General features: G+C 38.4%; 1 protein-coding gene across 1 annotated transcript in view; it reads left to right on the top strand.

The window, feature by feature from the left end:
- CYP7B1 (cytochrome P450 family 7 subfamily B member 1) overlaps positions 1-14,163 on the top strand; it is a gene marked incomplete at both ends in the record, with an annotated part of 170,662 nt that extends 156,499 nt beyond the window's left edge. The window contains 2 exons of the mRNA XM_080929483.1: positions 8,739-8,914; positions 13,867-14,163. Of these exons, the coding sequence (XP_080785609.1) occupies positions 8,739-8,914; positions 13,867-14,163 (473 nt within the window). The remainder of the gene's footprint in view (positions 1-8,738; positions 8,915-13,866) is intronic.
- Between the last annotated feature and the right edge of the window lie 5,809 nt (positions 14,164-19,972).

Here is a 19,972-nt window from a genome sequence, read left to right as displayed (position 1 = left end):
ACAGTCAGTGAAGAGAAAGTTGGGTCTCACCTGTTGGCTTAGGTGCAATAGTACTCCTGGGAGATCAGCTCCCTGTGGGCTGGTTTTGTGTCCCAAACACAAAAACATGGCAGTGTTGCTTTTGTTAAAATGACCATTTTTGTTGTGCTATTTCTACTGATCCTGGGTTTGGGAGACCTTTCCATCTTCTGATGTCACAGACAAACCTTTCACTTGCTATGTTAGGATTGATTGACCCTAGATATTTTATATAGTTTGTGACTATTGCAAACGGTGTTGTTTCCCTGATTTCTTTCTCAGTCCATTTGTTATTTGTATATAAGAGGGCTACTGATTTTTTGAGTGAATCTTGTATCCAGCCACATCACTGGATGTGGTTTTTGCTAATAGTTGTTCCCTGATAGTATTTTTGGAGTCACTCATGTATACTATCATATCATCTGCAAATAAAAATACTTTTTTTTCCTTTCCAATGTATCCCCCTTGAACTCCTTCAGTTATCTTATTGCTCTAGATATAACTTCAAGTACTATATTGAATGGATCTAGAGAGAGTGGACAGCCATGCCTTGTTCCTGAATTTAGTGTAATTACTCTCTCCATTTAATTTGATGTTGGATATGGGTTTGCTGTAAATTTCCTTTATAATTTAAGTATGTCCCTTGTATCACTGATCTCCCCAAAATTTTATCATGAAAGGATGTTTGATTTTGTCAAATCCTTTTTCAGAATCTAATAAGATGACCATGTGGGTGTTTTTCATTCAATTTGTTTTTATGATGGATTACATTGACTGATCATAGAATAGATTTCATATGCTGAACCATTCATGTATTTCCAGACTGAAGTCTATATGATCATGTGCTGATGATGTTTTTTATGTATTCTTGAATTTGTTTTACAAGTATTTTACTGAGAATTTTTGCATCTGCATTCATAAGGGAAATTGGTCTGTAATTCTCTTTCTTATGAGGGTCTTTATGTGTTTTTGTTTTAAGGTTAACTATGCTATCTTAAAATGAATTAGACAATGAGTCTTCTATTTCTATTTTGTGGGATAATTTGAGGGGTATTGGCCTTAACTTTTCTTTGAAAATCTGGTAGAATTCTGAACTAAAATCATTTGAGGCTGGGCTTTTTATTGTTTGGAGACTTTTGGTAACTGCTATTTCAGTAGGGGTTATAGGCCTGTTTAGCTTAGTTATCTGATATTTATTTAACCCAAAAATAGAATGGTAAGCTGCAAAATTAAATGTCTAATAATAAACAATAATAAGTATAGGTCATGCTATACATATTAGTTGTTAAATATTTCAAAGTAGCTTTAGTTACTCCATATGATTTTTACCAAGGTGCTCACAGGGACTGTAGCTGCCATTAAATCTTATCAGTCTTTTTACAAATGAAAATGTTCCCATGAGAGGGAAGGAATTTTCACTTGGATTCTGATAGCCATACCTGTATTTTTCTCATGAGATATCACTATCTCAGGTTATTTTTTAATTGACCATACTAATAGAAAGTTTTATATTTAAACTTTTCCAAGCCATCTACCACCGTGTCTATGTTGACAAGCTTGGGAAAGGTTAGGCAAGTTTTGAGGTTGTGATAGAGATTTTAACCTCCGGATAAGATCCTAGGACAAGAGTGTGTTTTGTTCAGTTGTAATGATGCAAGGGATTAAACCAGTACTAACTAAGCACTCTATTTCCGATCTATATTCCTACCAACTATTTCGCCAAATACTAAACATTGTGTTAATGATTTGTGTATCTTAGCTTAGTTAGTATTTTCATTTGATTACTGCATAGGCAGGGTCAGTACGAATTAAATACAAACCATGCAGTGATACAGTAGCAAACTCAGAGGCAGGCTGTTGGCTTTAATGCTTGATGGAAATCACTGTTAACCTCAAGCAAAATTGTTCAAGAAACAGCCACTATGTTTTATACAACATGTACAGGATTCAGTATTATAAAATAATTGTTTAGGGTGAAAAATAGGCATTTAGATTAGTGAGGTGGTTGTGAACCTTACCAAACTATTCTCATGAGGAAATACAGAAGGTATGAATTTCACTTCGTGTTAGAATTATTTCCTCTCTTTTTTGCCATATTGGTGATTGAACCCAGGACCTCTGCATTTGCTAGGCAAATGCTTTCTGATTATACTGTATCATGAGTCTCCTGTGAGAAAAATCTCAACTGAAGAAAAAGGTACAATAGGCAATAAGGTTTTATGTATAATATAGGGAAACATCTTTGAAGAGTACTAACTTCACTATCAATTTTGCATTTTAATACAAAGCTAAGGGGTTCATGAAGGAAATACAAGCTGATTGGAAGGTAACATTAATGAAAATTAAAGTAAATTCATCACATGAATGTTAAAAAGTAAACTCGGACAGAAAGGAATTTTTGAGGATTTTTGGCAGAACCCAGCTCCAAGCCACAGCTCTCCACTTGGTTGTTCCCTGAAATCATCTGGAGAGCTTTAAAATACTCAGCCCTGGTCTGGTCCTTAGGGAGGCTGGTTTTATCATTCTGTAGTGAGGGTTGAAGGCTTTAAGAGCCCCCCAGGTGATTTTATTATGTGGCTAAGGTTCAGCACCTCTCATTTCAAGGTTTTGGTTAATGTTGTGGTTCTGATTTCACTGATCTAGGATGAAGATGTTACACTTCTTATTATTCTTTTTACTAATCCCCCATGATTCTAACAGGCAGCCAGAGTAGCTGGTAATCTCTGAGATATTGGAGTGCCTCAAAAGGAGACGTGGCTAAGTGATTTCAAATACCGACTGCTCATCTGCTCCCCATGTGACACACCAGTGGAAGTGTGCTGTCTGGGACACAGAAAACAGAACCACTTCTCTCTTTTCCAACTCAAGCAGTGCTTGTAGTTGTGACACATTGTGAGAGGACTACCAAATATGTCATATTGTCCCTGACAGAGGAATACAAAATGGTTAATAAAGGCTGGGGTGTATCTCAGGGCTAGAGATCTTGCTAGCATACACAAAAGCACTGCCCCTACACCTAAAGAAATGATAAAATATCCATATGTACTTTAGGGGTTATAAATGGATTGGAAGCAGAATTTGATTTCTTTTCAAAGGTTAAGAATTTAAAGGGAAGAAAACTTTTCAATGTGAGAAATAGCTTTTTGTGAGTTAATAACTCAGAAACTGTGCATATCAGTCAAGGGAATGACATGAGGTGTAATGCCTGAGCTTGAGAGAAAGGCAAGAGAATCATGAGTTCAAGGCCTGCCTGGGCTAAAAAGCCAGACCCTGTCAAAGAGAAGAAAGGGTGGGAGTGTGGGTGGAAGGGAGCAAAGGAGGGAGGGGAGAGGGAAGGATAAAAATGACAAATTATAGCTCAGTGCTAGAGAAGTTATATAGTATCTGTAATGCCTTGGGGTCAATCCCCAGAATCATTTTTTTTAAAAAGACAAGATAAAGCAAAATAAAAAAGGGGTTGAGTATTTGCCCATCATGTATGAGGTTCTGTGTCCTGCCCCTTATGCCTCAAAAAATACACTGAAAAGAAAACTGGAAAGTCAAAATGGTAAACTAATAGTTCTGAGATTTCCTCAGAAAATAGGCAATAATGCATGTGCTGGTTTAGCTGCTAGAGCTGTTCCATGGAGCCAAAAAAAAAAAAAAAAAAAAAAAAAAAAACATACAAAACATACATACATACATACATACATATATATATATATATATATATATATCAAAACTTATGGTCTCTGTCAATTTAAGAAGTGAGGTATACAATCTCCAGAGTTATAGATTTGGGTCTAGAGAGTGGGCTCAGCTGTAACAGGCACCTGCCAGCAAGCCTGACAACCTAACTTCCATGAGGTTGACCTTTGAACATACACACATTTGGTCACCTGTGCACAGTGTTTGTGTGTGCGTGTGTGCATTCTCTCATACACACCACCCTCCCATGCACACACACTAAACAGATTAATAAAGAACCATCTTAAAGTACTGTCTTAGAAGCCACTTGCTTCTATGTGTTGATTCCTCAGCTTGCTGCATACGTACAGGTCAAATCCACACACTACATTTCACTCTCCTCCGGCCACTCGGTCCCAGTGCTTTGAGCAGACTAAGACCTGAACAAAATTCTGTCGAGCATATGAATGTTTAACTTACACGTATATAAATATATAGCAGAAACCATAAATAGCAGGAACTGAAGCCTGTTTCTGCAATGCAGCGTGAAGGTAGGCATTTGTACTGACTCGGATTTATTTTTAACTTTATTCAAATATACAATTGTTGATCCAAAAACTTATGATTTTCCTTTGAATTATATATTAATTATCACAATGTCTTTCTTTTTTTAACTTTCTTATCTGTCTTAGACAACCAAGAGTGTGTGTATGTGTGTGTGTGCAACTCAGGCTACATTTCATCAGACCTTGGAAAAAAACAGGATTGTTACGTCCACCTCTTCCCTGTTCCTGGCCATTTTCTTTTTAAGACCATTCGTGTGTTCAGCGCCAGTGACCACAGCGGGGCTGGCTGTTCTTTTCACTGCTGCCATTGCCACCGCCACTATCCCCTGATCACCATGGCTAATCAGGTGGCACGCCAGCCTGCACCAATCATTAAAGTGACCCAAATTAACAGCCCAGGCATGTCACAGTGTATTCATTCCACATATACAGACATGGCTTAAGTATGAGGCAGAAATGTGCGTAGGCTTATCTGTGTTTGCACTGCAGCCGGCTTTATTGATTATCATGATCTGCTTTGGCACTCACAATTTACGAATGGGCATCATCTGTGAATTATTCCAAAGACAAAGCGGATGTGCCTTTTCCTACAAGCATTTCCCTTAATTTTTCATTTTCAGCCAGTTGGATTGTAAAGCATCACAGCTTGAAACATGCCCATTTCCTTATTTGGATGGAACTTTTAACCATATTAATTTCCTATCTTAAAAAAGACACTTTTCCCCCCCTCCTGACCAGGTAAAGAAGGCACTGCAGGCTCATAATTGTGAGTTCATCATGAAAATTTTGGGACCCAATTGTCTTGTAGATGGTCGTCAGTAAAACTCAGTTCTTGACAGCATACAAGCAGCCTAGTCTGAAGCACAGCTAAGACTGCTGGCACCTTGCAATGCCTGGTGTAGATTTATCCCCCAAATATTTGCATTCTCTATAGCCATTTCTTACACTATAGTCTAATAATTAGAGGGTCCCATTACCTGCTAAATGCTTACATAAATTAGCAATCCATTATGCACAATAAGTTTTATAAAACATTTACAGATAGAGATCATGTTTAATTAAAATTAACTTCCGTATGTAAGCCAAGTGTGCACTAATGATCCACAGTGACCTTTTATTACCTATAGTCCCTTGTTTTGGATGGATGATTGACAGCTTGCTGTTTGGCTACCATGTTGAATTTTAGCTGACAAGACTTTTCATTTTAACTCAATTTGCCCGCCTATCACAAGCTGGTGGCAGGCCAGACCCCAGTCACCCAGCTTGGCTTCAGCAGCTTGCTCAGTTCTCATTAGTACGCATTTATTCAGTGGGAATTGGAAGACAAATGCTTGAAGGCATGTGAACTAAGTATAGCAAATTAGGTTTAAAGACTGAATATTTATAAGTATATGGAAAGTTGTTGTTTTTTTTTTTTTTTTTTTTTAAATTCTAGAGCGAATTGAGAACCAAGTGCTAGCTTTAGTATAAAGGAAATGAAGATAGAAAGGAGACAATTCTAAGAATAAAAATACTATAAGCTTTCCCCCCCTTCCATTTTGGAAATATGTAAAAATCTCTCTGACAACACCTTATCCAATAAAAAACCTGGCGTCTCTTTCGTGGAATGCTTGCACAATGAGGTTTAGCACCTCAAGTGTGAGAAGGGAGGGAAAAATGAGGGTCATGTTCATTTGTTGCTTGGTTATCCCTTGGTATGTTTTAAACTGCCTTGTTTGTTCGGCACTAGCATGGAAACAGATGTTGCTCTACCGCGCAGGATAATTTACTGTACCTCCTGGTGTAGCATGGAAGTCCTCCCAGGGCCCAGCTGGTCTGTCAGTGGCATTGGCTGGTGTCTGCTCAACTATGACAACTACAAGGAGAAACTGCAGCTTTTTCATTGTGCCCTTGTCGTCCTTCTCAACATATAGCTCTGCCCACATTCATTCTGGGGCTGCTGGAAGTGCTGCTGGCTTTTCTGTCTTTAGGCTGTACTGCAGACCCCATAAGCTCGCCTCTCCATTGGTGATAATAACACAAGTCATTCCTTTTGTCGCCTAATGATTATCGGCATGATCGCTCAGAGCAAGAGCCAACCTCGTCTTGCACACATAACTGGTACTGGAAGGTAAAACAGATTTGTCACTTACGATCTGACTGCTGAGCCACACTTTCAGCTCCATTATTGTGATTAACTTCTGCATAAGATATGCTTGCCCAATTGTCATTTGTGATACTGCAGTAGCACAAGCTGCCATGCTTCCCGAGAGCACACCAGCCAATCGGATATGACCGTGTCATTCGGACTGTTAAATGCCTACCCTGACACAGCAGCCACCCCAAGCATGATTTTGCTTTTGTGTTTTCTCTTCCCACACCCCTACTGGACTTGCTGTGTGAACAGAACAACTACATATGTCAGCTACTATTTCATACCACATGTTAAAATGATGTGATGCTATTGTTGGTCCAACAGGACCAGCAGCAGGACATGGGAAGCCTGGCCTTGATTTTCACCATAGCAATGTTGGTTGTTGGTGTCCGGCCAGCTGAAATCTGTCTCGTAAGGTGCCTTGTGGCTATCCGCGACAAAGTCCATGTTCCACAACCCAAGTTCTTTTCTGGCCTCATCACCAGCAAACCGATTTGACTCTGCCTGATTATAATAACGAAGGCAGTCTAAGAGAATATGCACAGTCTCACTGTACGTCACATTGAATCACCGCACTGCCCACACGGAGTTGACCGAAGCCTCATTTCTTTAGACAAATGTGTGCTCAAGGAAAACCCTCCTGGGAGAAGGCACCCAAAGCTCCTCCCTGTCCCTCTGCAAGCTGTTCCTAGGTTTAAATCTTACTAAAATAATATTGATTTCTATGTTTTACTGTATACAAGCCCACTCTAATGGGCCTGCCTTTAATAATCAAATAACTACGGACGGGCTGTGCCAAACCTGTGCTCAGCACCCAGAAACTAGCCTCTGAACGTGTGTATGTGTGTGAGGTTTCTAAATTGTAAGTCATAAACACAATCATTTATTATCGTGTGAAAGGGGGGAAGCTCCATTTGGCGTTCTTTCACATTGCTGATTAGAAAGAATCAGGCTTTATATTCCAGGACCCATTCACGCTGGTGGAAACATAGTCAGTTTTGATTATGAAGGGAGAGATGCAGCTCTAGACAGGAGCTACACACTGATATGCACGCTATCAGAATGATTTATGCAAATTATGCATATTATTCCCAAAGGAATTCCTCCTCAAACTGCCAGGATAAATCGCCGGAAATTAGCCATAAAATCTGCCATGCTAGGAGCAAAAGGTGAAGGCCACTGGGAAAGAAAGGACATTCGGCTTCTGGAATCTTCCAGGATATGATGGCAAATGTTATTCTCCCTGGATCCTGAGAAAAATGTGCTTTTCTTTTAAATCATATAAAATTTTTTCCCCTTTGGAAAATTTCCAACAAATGCTGACTCATTTTATTTACAACTAGCATAAGAAAAATTAAGAGTTAAGCTGTCTCCAAATGCACCTACTATAATTACCTTACAGTCTAGGAGCTTTTAATTAGCTAAACGTGGCTTTAAAGGCAACATTGCTCTACAGACCGGTGAAGTAACTGTCCAGTAGTGTGCTGTGAAGGGATATAGTTTCACTTTATTGTTATGTTTGTGTCCCTGAGAGACCAGTCCTTTCCTGGAGACCAATCTTTCTTTTCTCTGTCCGTAAACAGTGTACCTACCCCTGCCTGTAAATCCCCAAAGATGCTGCGTCAAAACCACCAGGTTCTTTCCCCTCAGCACCCACAGCCTCATTGAATTTCTCTTACTTTGCAATGAATGTGAAGAAATTAGTTCACTTCCTGGTGAGGTTGTTGGTCATGAGTTCTAACAGGTAACTGCGAACCTTCACATGAAAGACCCCCTTCCCCGCAGAGGGGAGACCCTCAGTCAAGTCTCAGGATAACACGATCCCCCAAGAACTCACAAGATCCCCAAAGAACTCACAAGAGACCGTCCTTGCTGCAATTACATGAGGTTTTTCTTTTTTTATTAGCCAGTGCACTGGGGTCGAGACTCATATTCTGTGCAGGAGTAGAGGAGTCTGACCATTAGTGATTGGGAGAAGGGGGTTTTAAAGGAAGAAAACCACAACCTGGGGGAGGGGGGGACACATCATTGGACAATACCAAAAATACCAGTGAAGAATCATAAGGGAAATACCTGGTTTCTCAAGATGGTTTATAAGGTGAAAATTACCAGTGATGAATCGCAAGGGGAACATCCTGTTTCTCAAGATTGTTTATGATGTGTTATTTAACTTCTATGTTTTTATGTTTAGTCAGTTTCTGAAACAGAGTCACTGATCCTGCTATCCTACATTTTTGGTTCTACTCTATCTGCTAGGGGTCTTCTACTTTACCTGTTAGGGGGTCAGGATTTATCCTGGTCTTTCACACAGAGCACTCCCTCACCTGATGGAAACTCCTGCTTGTTTCTTTCAGAAAGCACTATTCTTGAGGTTCTGAGGCTATGTTCATACTCCAGTGTCATCCGTGAAGTGCAAGAGGATATGGATTTCAGCTTAGAGAGCACTAGTTACTATCTGCGGAAAGGAGACCTCGTAGCAGTCTTTCCTCCAATAATACACAATGACCCGGAAGTCTTTGAGGCTCCAAAGGTAAATAAGCATCTTGAAAGTCATGGCTTTACAGAAGCTTTGCAATTTCATGAGGCCCCATTTGTTGATTCTTGATCTTAGAGCATGAGCCATTGGTGTTCTGTTCAGGAAAATTTCCTCTGTGCCTATGTGTCTTAGGTTCTTCCCCACTTTCTTCTCTTCTACTAATTTCTGTGTGCCTGGTTTTATGTGGAGGTCCTTAATTCACTTGGAATTGATTTCCATTCTTCTGCATGCTGGCTGCCAGTTGAACCAGCACCATTTGTTGAAAATGCTGGGGTTTTTCCCCCAATGGATGGTTTTCCCTTGGTCCTATGAAGCCTTGTTTCCACAGTGTAAGGGAATGCCACGGTGTGAAGGTGAGAGCTGGTGGGTGGAAGGAGGAGCATTGAGGAGGGATGGGAGAAGGAGGACAGGGAAAGGGGATAACATCTGAAATATAAATACATAAGCTATCCAATAAAAAAAAAGAAACAATTCTAGGAGTTCACTTAAGTTCTACTTTTATGCCTGGCCACGACTTTCTACACGGGATCTTATTGCTCTGGGCCTGATTTATAGGTTACTAATTTAAAGTCTGTGTTTATTATTATAAGTGACCTTGAGTACTTACAGTGAGGCAAAAGCTGAACAAAAATGAAATAAAACAATGATTTTTTAAAAAGTCACTGCTGATGAATAAGCTAGCTCACCCTATTCACCCTTCACTCATTCCCACTGGAGATTTGAGGCAGCTTGGTAATGACTTGTGGGTTGGTTTTCTCTCTCTCTCTCTCTCTCTCTCTCTCTCTCTCTCTCTCTCTAATAAGAAGGCTTTTGCCTCCACAGAAGTTTATTTTATTTTTCCATAAGAATCCGACTTTGACAAGTTATGTGATCTGTGCACAAAAATTCAAATAAATCTAAATGTTGCTTCATTTAATTTAAAAAAAAATGGACATTTTTTGCTTGGTCACCATTACCTTTAACCACTGAGTTAGAATCTTTTTGACTAGGGATTTCTAAAACCCATAGGGAGCCAGCTATTGATATGTGACCTAAAGGTTAAATAATGGTGACTAGTTTGCTAAGTACTTCCAAAGTGAAGCCGACTCCAGAAGTCATGTGCCCTCACCACTATAGTTAGGACAAAATAGTAGTTAATCCCTTTTAGCTAAAGGTGTGTGCCCTGTTTGATCAGTCAGCACAGTACTGTGGACTCCACATTGTATAGCTGCTGCGCCGGGTGAAGCTCCCAGGGTAATTGTGTCATCTCCTTGCATTTTTTTTTTCTGAAGCTGGAGTTAATGAATATCAAAGACTGGAAATTAATCCACCCAGGTTCATCCCTTAATACCTCTTCAGAGAGTCACCCCCTGCATGCAAATTGAGTGCAGTCACGTTCTGCTTCTGCTTGGTATAAAGGGAAGCTGCGACTTCTAATATTTACTGATCACCTTTGGAAAAGGAAACTTCTGTGCACTTCTTAAATGTCTCATCGACGAACCACTTTTAAATATACAGCTTTTAAGGCACAAGTTCTGCAGCCAGCCCGAGTTATAATATTAGAAAATTAATGAGAGGACAGACTTCAAAAACGATGACATAATTTGTATGTATTTAACCAGAAAAGCCAATGTCTTGCTGGGAGAGGAAAGTGTTCCATGGTTTCTTAGGAGAAGGATTGCGCAAACAATGACAGCCGAGAGGGAGCAGAGCTTCAGCATTCTCCAGAGGGCAAGCTTCATTACTAAACTGGTGACTAACAAAAATCAGAGTTATTAGTATAGGAGCAATAAACGAAACACCTGAAGCTAAATCTGAAAAATCTTTGCTAAGACGCCGCCGCTTCTCCCTGCAGTTTCTCACTTCTGCTTATGGTTTTCTTGGTGATTATTCAATCAGTGGCAGAGCTTATTATTTATGTCCTGAGAGCTAAATAGGAATTGGTGTTGTCATCAAATAAAAATTGTTTACCAGAATTGCCACCATTTCTACAGGCACCTTGCTTTGTGCTTTCCCTCCCACCCTTTCGACCCCATGGCTCTTTTGTGTTTAAATCTGATTTATAACCTTAAGAATTTAACAGCCAAAAGTATTCACTACAAGTGTTAGGGCCAGGCATGGTGGACCAAAGACCAGCAGATCTCTGTATGTTTGGAGCCAGCCTAGAAAAGTGTCTCTCTTATCCGAACTGGGCATCAAGGGCTTCAGCGTTGTACCATCTCTGCTGTTAGTACACCCTAAATATCCAGCGACTTGGCATTCTGGGTGTGCTCACACTCACGCTCAGAGCCTAGCCTTTCTTCAAGAACATGAATATTGTTTAAAAATAGACGTTTGTCTTATTTTCTCATTAGTACCACAAGCATATGTGGAACCCTGCTAAGAGAGTTCCATTGTACTGCAGGCTGTGAGAAGTGAATCCCCTCTTGCTCCACCATCTTCTGTGAGAGGGTTCTAGTTGTTATCCCCTCTGCAGGATGGTGCAGGGAAAGACTGATAACAAACCATTGTTTTCTGTTTGGCTTTCTTTCCAAGCAAAGGACTTTTCGAGGTCCTTTGTGACACTGGCCAGATTGCTTCAAATTCCTGTCCCCGGTGCAATTTGGTGAATACCTAGTAAGTATCAGACACCAGGCACGTTTAGTGTCTTCCACAACCAGTCCTGTTTCCAACACCCTAAAGTCTCTTAGAGGACTTAATTGATTGTGATCAATACCAAGTTTAAGTGGAGATTGCTTATCTTTGCTATCCCAAAAAGCTCAGGTGAGATCATCACACGCATCCCTTTAGGGGCAAGACTAAACCAAATCCCTGGTGGAGACAGTAGGCTTTCTTAAGGAGGACCTGTCCAGGTTTTGCATATGCAGTGGAACAAACTGGAAATAACTTTTATTCAAATTTACTTCCAAACATTATTTGAAATTATGTTTCCATGACAATGGTCGCAGAACAAAGGCTACTGATACTTTTCCTTTTAGTTTTACTAAATAAAGCATAAAATACGAATTTTTGAGATATTTCTTCTGAGCAAAGTAAAGAAGGATACAATTTTGAGGGAGATGCCATTGCCTCTCACAGGACAACCATTGAGGTCACTTAGGAGCGCCTGGTCAGCCATGGAAGTTTGGGGCTTATTTTACATTATTTCAATACAATGAAGCTACAAATCATGTTAAGTTTCCCATTTTGCTGTTTCTGGAGCAAAACCCAGAACTATGGTGAAACTTTTTCTAGTGCTGTGTTTCATGTTCAATTTTCTTCAAGCTATTTGATAGAAAGCTATTAAGCAGAAAGGTCTAGGGAAGAACACTAGCCTTCTTAGACTGGTCATCGAGAGAAGAGTGCTAAGAAGTGCTAAGAGTGCAAACAGGAAGGCTTAGCACTCAGTTCAGGAGGCAGGGATGGGCCACAGAGATGAAAGATGTTCATCAGCAGAGAACTCCATGTGCTACTAGACACACTACTGTATGTCTCCAGAGACTATCATGGTATTAACTGCAGGAATGAACAGATACTTTCAGTTCTGCATTGGTTGCTTTTGTTCAGATACATTCCACAACAGTGATAAAATACACATCTACTCTAATCTCTTTAAAGTAACACTTGTTAAGAAATTAAAAAAACAACTATCACGTGCTAAATAATTTTGCCAACATTATTTTATAGACTTGAAAGATGGGATGGAGTAGGAACTGTGCAGTCTTAAAGCTCAAATACTGAAACTAAATGCTAAATATTCTGGATAAATGGTGGTAAACCAAATGCTGATAAGATAAATGACTGTCCCAAACTTACCAAGTTTGCCATTAAAATGATTTGAACATTTGTAATGTGATCATAATTTATTCACATTATAGAGTTTTGCCATAACTGTCAATGTGTTAGGTCTGACCTACTTACTTTCTACATTTGACTTCATGTAGTTTATATCAAAGTGGTGGTTAAACAGATCTAATGAGCTCCATTGAAAATAATTGGTCATTTAAACTCAAACCATGAGCATTAATTTAATTGAAAGTTTAATTCACAATGGACTAAAATAAGGTCACTAAAACCCTTTAACACTCAAATAAGAGTTGAACAGGACCATTTTCACAGCATAGCAAAATTAAGAGTGCAGATCATCTACCCTAAATAAATGAGGTTTGTAATTTTCTTTAGTAAATAGTTTAACTTCTTTATAAATATATGTCAGAAATTTCTGATACATAGAATTAACCCAAGCAGAGTATACTCTAATAGAAATGATATAGGAGGAATTTGAATTAACATAAAAAAAAGCAAAATCTGCTTTGCAGATTAGGGTTTTACTTGGGCTTTGTTGAATCTTATTATTTCCTGTTTCTTTAATCCAAATATAAACACAGAATCCTAAATTCATGGTACTCATCCATCAGTAGCTAGTTGAGAGGATCAATGAATAGCAAACCATGGCTGCTAGGATTCATTAATTCATAGTAGAAATTGCAGCATCAGTATAGGAGAACCCTTCTACCCATTATATATATATAATAAAAGACAGAGATGGAAATAGATGTAACCTCTCTGTGCTTAGAAAACTTAGTGAAGTCACTGTAATTTGAGCGTTGTATGTCTTGTGTTTTTCTGTGTTGATGAACAGCGCAAGGTGCCATCATTAGGTTCTTAGACTTTTGGGACTCCAGAATCATGAGCCAAAAGAAATGTTTTTCTTTACTAATTATCAAGATTTCAGTACTTCTTAACAGCATAGAATACCAGATAAGAAAAGACAAAAAAAAAATTGTGAGCCAAGAAGAGCAAGTGCTGTAGGTATTTGGATATAGATGTTCCTATTAACATTTAAATATTTTGAGAGTTTGAGTATGACTTTCATAAATTCATGTTTTACTTCCTGGTGTATGTATTTTAGGAAAAAAAAACTATCCTGTGAACTTCACTCAAAGTAGTAAAACTTTAATTTTAACAATATCTGTTGTTCCTTCTAGGAATTTAGGTTTGATCGCTTCTTAGAAGATGGTAAGAGGAAAACAACGTTTTTCAAAGGAGGGAAAAAGCTGAAGACTTACATTATGCCATTTGGACTCGGAGTAAGCAAATGTCCGGGCAGATATTTTGCAGTTAATGAAATAAAGCTACTACTGATTATATTTTTAACTTATTTTGATTTAGAAATAATTGAAACCAAGCCTATAGGGCTAAACTACAGTCGTATGTGTTTAGGCATTCAGCATCCGAAATCTGACGTCTCATTTAGGTACAAGGCAAAATCTTGGAGAAGCTGAGAGGGTGGCAGAGAAGCTTAGCAGAGTAAGGCTGCACATGCTGAGCCTTGTGATTTGTTATAGCCACACAAATGCAACCACTATTCTTGTTTGTTTGAAAATGGCAAATTTATGTTTGATTGCGATCAATCCAGTTTGTTTTGGGTCACAAAATCTGTCATAAAATAAAGCATCGTGGTGGTGTAAAAAATGTCATGGCATTCATTTCAGGATAAGGTAAAATAGCGTTTTCAAGTTGTACTTACTACTATTTTTATCATTTGTAGTGAATGTGCTTTCCCAGTAATAAATTTGCCCCAGGGTGATTTTTTTTTAAGTTACTGAAATCCTCTAATATGGTTTTATGTAGTGCCAGAAAAGTGTGCCAGCTATGGACAGTCTAACAACTTCCAGTTCTCCAGAGAAGGGGAAATTAAATCCCACGAGTTATGCTGTATGAAATTGTTCTCTTCAAGTATAATATCGATGATGCCTGCATCACCACGGTACCTTTGCATTAAATGAGTTTTGCAAAAGATTAAATGTCCCAAGTTCCCTTCAACATTTAATCATTCATAAATGTTCTTTATACCTTTGTATTCTACAGCTCAATGGAACACAATTAATTGTTATGTAAGACTGCTCATATTCAAGTTTGCTATTGTTAATTTTAATGTATAAGAAAACACAGAGCCTGTTAAGCAGTCAGCACTTACTCTAGATGTAAATGTTGAAGTTATAATAGAATTGACTATAGAACTGATCTGTAGTATAAACTGTGTTATCTGATACTGTGATGAACCAAATGTTTCCATTTATATAAACGGAGAAACTAGGTAGCATTATTTATCCACAGCCTTTTAGATTTGAAGTTTAGTTTCTTATTTTTAAACTGTCAAATCGAACTATACAAAATAATTTTATATGACACCACACAGCCTGCATGGATTAGTAAAAGATTTCTATTATCAAATATCCCAGTGATTGACATTTGACCTAAATGGTGGTACAAAATGTAAACTCACAGGATAAATGATTAAACCAAATTAATTCATGCTGTATTAATTTGAAATTCTAATATTTGAAAATATTTTATTGTTATTATGAAGGAGATTGATTCAGAACAGCATTCTAAAATGCTTATCATACTAGGCAATATAACATGTTAGCTTTTCTTTCCCCTTCCTAGAGCATAGGTTCTTTTTGCCTTCTGCATGAAGAGATACTGGCATAAACTCTGGTTTTGCTTTAATGAAGTGGTTTTTATTCTCCATCTCATTCCTTTTTTATAAAAAGAAATGCAAAATGACCATTTGTAATTATATAAATTCACAGAATACAAAGGAAGGTTATGACTCATGAAAAAGATGCAAATTGATTAAAGCAATTCAGATTATTGAATCAAACCACTTTTGCTATTAGAACATTTGGAATATGTCAGCCTAGCAACTTTTCACCGTACAATGCTCTATTGTTAACTGTAGTCACAAAGCAATGTACTAAAACCTCTTCCCACACACACCTCCAATGGACCATCTTTAGCCACCTTTTGATCATTTCTCCTACGCTTTCCTCGGCCTTTGTAATCACCTTTAACTCTGTGCTTTGCTAAGCTGGATTATTTTAGATTTCACATACATTCTAGTTTGATTTTCTGTTGCTATGATAAGAATGTTGTGACCAACAGTAACCTGTGGAGAAAGGAATTTATTGGGGGGCTCACATTTCTTAATCATGATCCATCATTGGGGAAAGTCAGAGCTAATACACAGGCAGGAATCTGATACAGGAACCACAAGGAAAAGCTGCGTACTGGCTTGCTCACTCTTTCCTGCTCAACTAGCTTTCTTATGCAGTCCAGGCCCACCAGCCCAGGAAATGATGCTGCCTCTAGGAGCTGGACTGTGCCACATTGACCATTAATTAGGCCATTGTCTTACAGACATGACCATGGCATCTGATAAAAGCAACTGTTCAGTTGAGGCTCCCTTTTCCCAGGTACTCTGGGTTGTGCCAGTTTAAGAATAAAAGCTAATACACAGGGTAGAGTGTAGAGTATCAGACTAGACAAGGCTACTCTTCACTTAATGTTCTCTAAATCTTTGTTGTTTCAAAGGACAGAATTTATTCTTTTAGACTAAGCAAGACTCCATCCTATGAATATACCACATGGTCTTTGTTGAAATCTCCTGTCTCTACCCACCCTACCTCCTCCTTACAATTCCATGACACCCTTCATTCTCAGAAAACAAAGCAAATTGTTACATCCCATCCCCAAAGGGCTCTGACCCTTTTCCTTCTGAGTCTCTGGAGCTGAGTTTGAGCCTCCAGCATCACATTTTCTTCCTGCTGGCATTTCCAAGTTCAGTTATTGCATTTTTCAGTTTGATAATTCACTGTTCTTTATTTCTACCTGTTCATATTTTATAATAATGTACCCTCGCTATCCGTTTACATCCCTTTAAACATGTTAAGCATGGTTTGTATTCTGAGCCCAGCATCATCAACCTACTCCTGTTTTATGGGTCTGATTCCATAGTCCTCCTTTCCCAGCCTCTTCTGGTGGCTTAACCACTGAGCCCATATTCTTTGAAACTTTACCTCTTGAAACTGTTTCATTCATTCCTCCAAGTATAATTTGTGTTTGATTTTTTTCTTTCTATTTATGCTTCTGTCTAATTCAGATTTCTGGGACTGGTCTATTGGAATGCTTGAGAGGGATATGATAGACTGCTTAGTAATTGAGTTCCAGCTTTCAGTGAAACCCTGTGATTAACAGCATTTTGTTTGTGGGGAGTGGGGTTTGTTTTGTTGTTGCTTTGTTGCAGTTTGCTTGCTTTCTTGTTTGTGAGATGGGGTCTTATTATGGAGTTCCAACTGGCCTGGACCTCAATATATGGACAAGGCCAGCCTTTAATTCACAGAATAATTGCCTGCTTCTGCCTTCCAAGTGCTGGGATTAAAGGGGAACTTAAAATCTATGACCAGGAATAGACAAAAGAGACATTTTTTTTGTTTGTTTGTTTGTTTCAAGTAGAAACATATTAAGGCATGCAAATACATTTAGCCCTGCTCTGTGGAGCAAAATCTATCTACCAAGAATGGTAACTCTGAAAGTTTCTGACTTTATACAGGGGCTTAAATTTTACCCACACATGTACACACAAGCACATATGTACATGTACACACATATGTGTTGAGCCCTAGACTTTGTCTTTGCCTTGACAAAACAAAGTACTGTTTCCTACTCGATGTGTATTAGGATATGTTGTCTTCCTTTATGGCTGGATAAAAATCCTTTTCATATTGTAAAATTCAACTATCAGCATACTTTTATGATATTACAGCAGAGAAAACCACATGAAATTAATTTATATTCTAACTTCTGCCTAATATATAATTAAGGATATAACACAAATTTTAAATAAATAAAATGGTTGATGAAATATTATATGAAACAATTAGACAGAAGCAAGGCATGTACCTGCAACCCCAGTTTTTGGGACTAAGTACTTTCAGCAACATGTAGTTAAGACCCCATTTCTCATAAAACAAAAGTCATGGTTTCTAGCTAGTTATACATCACCAACACATGTGAACTTATTTTGAGCACACAATTACAATATTTAATAGAGATACATAAGCACCTTTTTGCCATTTAAAAATTACTTTGGGGACAAAAGAGATGGCTCAGCACTTGCTGCCTTCACAAAGAACTGAGTATGATTCTTCCATTTAATTGTTTTTTTTTTTTTACTTATTCATTTTACATCCTGCTTATTTCTCCCCTTCTCATCACCCCCTCCCACAATCCTTTCCCTATGCCCCTCCCCTTCTCCTCTGAGTGTCTAGAGGACCCCTGAGTATTCTCCCTACCCGACCCTGACACTTCAAGTCTTCTAGAGACTAAGTGCATCCTCTCCCGCTGAGTCCAGACAAGGCAGCCAAGCTAGTAGAACATATCCCATAGGCAACAGCTTTTGTGATAGCTCCCATCCCAGTTTTTCAGGACCCACACGAAAACTAACTGCACATCTGCTACATATGAGTGGGGAGTCCTAGGTCCAGCCAGTGTATGCTCTTTGGTTGGTTGTTTAGACTCTGAGAGCCCCAAAGATCCAGTTTAGCTAACTCTGTTATTCTTCCTGTGGAGTTCCTATCTCCTTTGGGGTCCACAATCCTTTCTCCTATTCTTCCAAGCTCCATCCACAGATATGGACACCCACTGGCTGTGGTGTCCAAACATAAACCATCCAAAGACTCAACAGATAGATTTCTCTCATATGAACATTGGTGCAAAAATACTCAATAAAATAATTGTAAACCAAATCTAAGAACACATCAAGAACATCATCCATGAAGACCAAGTAAGCTTCATCCCATGAATGCAGAGATGGTTCACTATCTGAAAATCCTTCAACGGAATCCACCATGTAAACAAACTGAAAGAAAAGAAATCACATGATTATCTCGTTAGAGGCTGAGTATGGTTCTTAGCAGTCAGAATAGGCAGCTTATAGTTGCAGCTCTAGGGGATCCAACACCCTTTGCTGGCCTCTGTGGGTCCTCCCACACACACAGGTGGCATCCACACATGTAGCCACAAGCACATACATTTAAACAAAAAGTAAAACATAGGTTTTGTATTATTTTTACTAGTTCTGTGCAAATTTTGTATAATGTCTTTTGATCATATTTAACCCCTTGCCCCAATTCTTCCCAGATGCATCCCCTTCAGGTACCTGGACAACTTTGTATCTTCTTTTTTTCTTCTCTCCTCAAGTACTTATACTTATTCTGTCCTTATACTCTTGGCTGTACTGGAGCCCAGTTGAACCACCAAAGATCACACACTTGAATAAATTCACTTTTCTTTTCCTAGCAGATGCATCAATCTATGGATAGAACAAAAACATATTTAGTATGTTATGTTCATTTAGCAAAATAATAATGGTAGCTTCTTTTGTATGTCATATGCCACAAACACTTGGCTCCACTAGCAGTTCAAAGTATGGAAAACAACTAGGAAAATGGGCCTCAAACAGAATCGTAAAGTCATTGGTTAGTCCCATGATGTGTCTGCCACTATTGCAGCTGAGACCATGTCTTGCCAGACCAATCACTATTGTAGATCATAGGGTTCATAGCTGGGTAAGACTGATGACTACTTCCCCTGATCCCTGTTAACATTCATAGCATCTTCCAGCAATATGAATGCCAGCAATTAGGAATGAAGTTTCCATGACAGTACTAGCTGGCTTTCTCCATGTTTTATGCAATGTCTTTAGAAGTAGGGTCTTACTGTAAAGTTTTCAGTGCTAGCTAAGAACACCTGTAATAACCTATGATGTTAAGGGATGTGTGACCTCAATTGACTAGCAATTCTAAAAGAGATAATCTAGTCCCAGCACTGAGTGGGGCTTTTTATCTGTTGTTCCATGGTGGGTAGTCAGCTTATTGTTGCTTCATTATAAGGTAATTCCATCAAACACCATCGTATATCTGTGTATGCATATATTTTAGGATAACGATACAGATCATGTGTTTGTTACAAGAATATTTTATAGTTATTATTTCCTCGTCCATTTATTTAACCAAATATTTCCTGAGCATTTCTACTAGTTAAATATAACACTATCCATTGTATTAACCTTTCCCTTCTTGAATATCCACTTTATTGGCAAAGCAACATATAACGAATGTATTTATTTTACGTTTAGTGGTAAGTAGTAAATTTCTCTTTTTAGAACCATTTTAATATTTTAATATCTGATTCAGTGTACCTTTTAAATAACACTTTTCTCAGCATTCATTAGAAAGTAGTGTTTTA

The sequence above is a fragment of the Micromys minutus genome, assembly GCF_963924665.1.
Source record: "Micromys minutus genome assembly, chromosome: 15".
NCBI lineage: Eukaryota > Metazoa > Chordata > Mammalia > Rodentia > Muridae > Micromys > Micromys minutus.
Note: the sequence above shows the minus strand (reverse complement) of the source record. Positions and strands in the feature narration are given on the sequence as shown.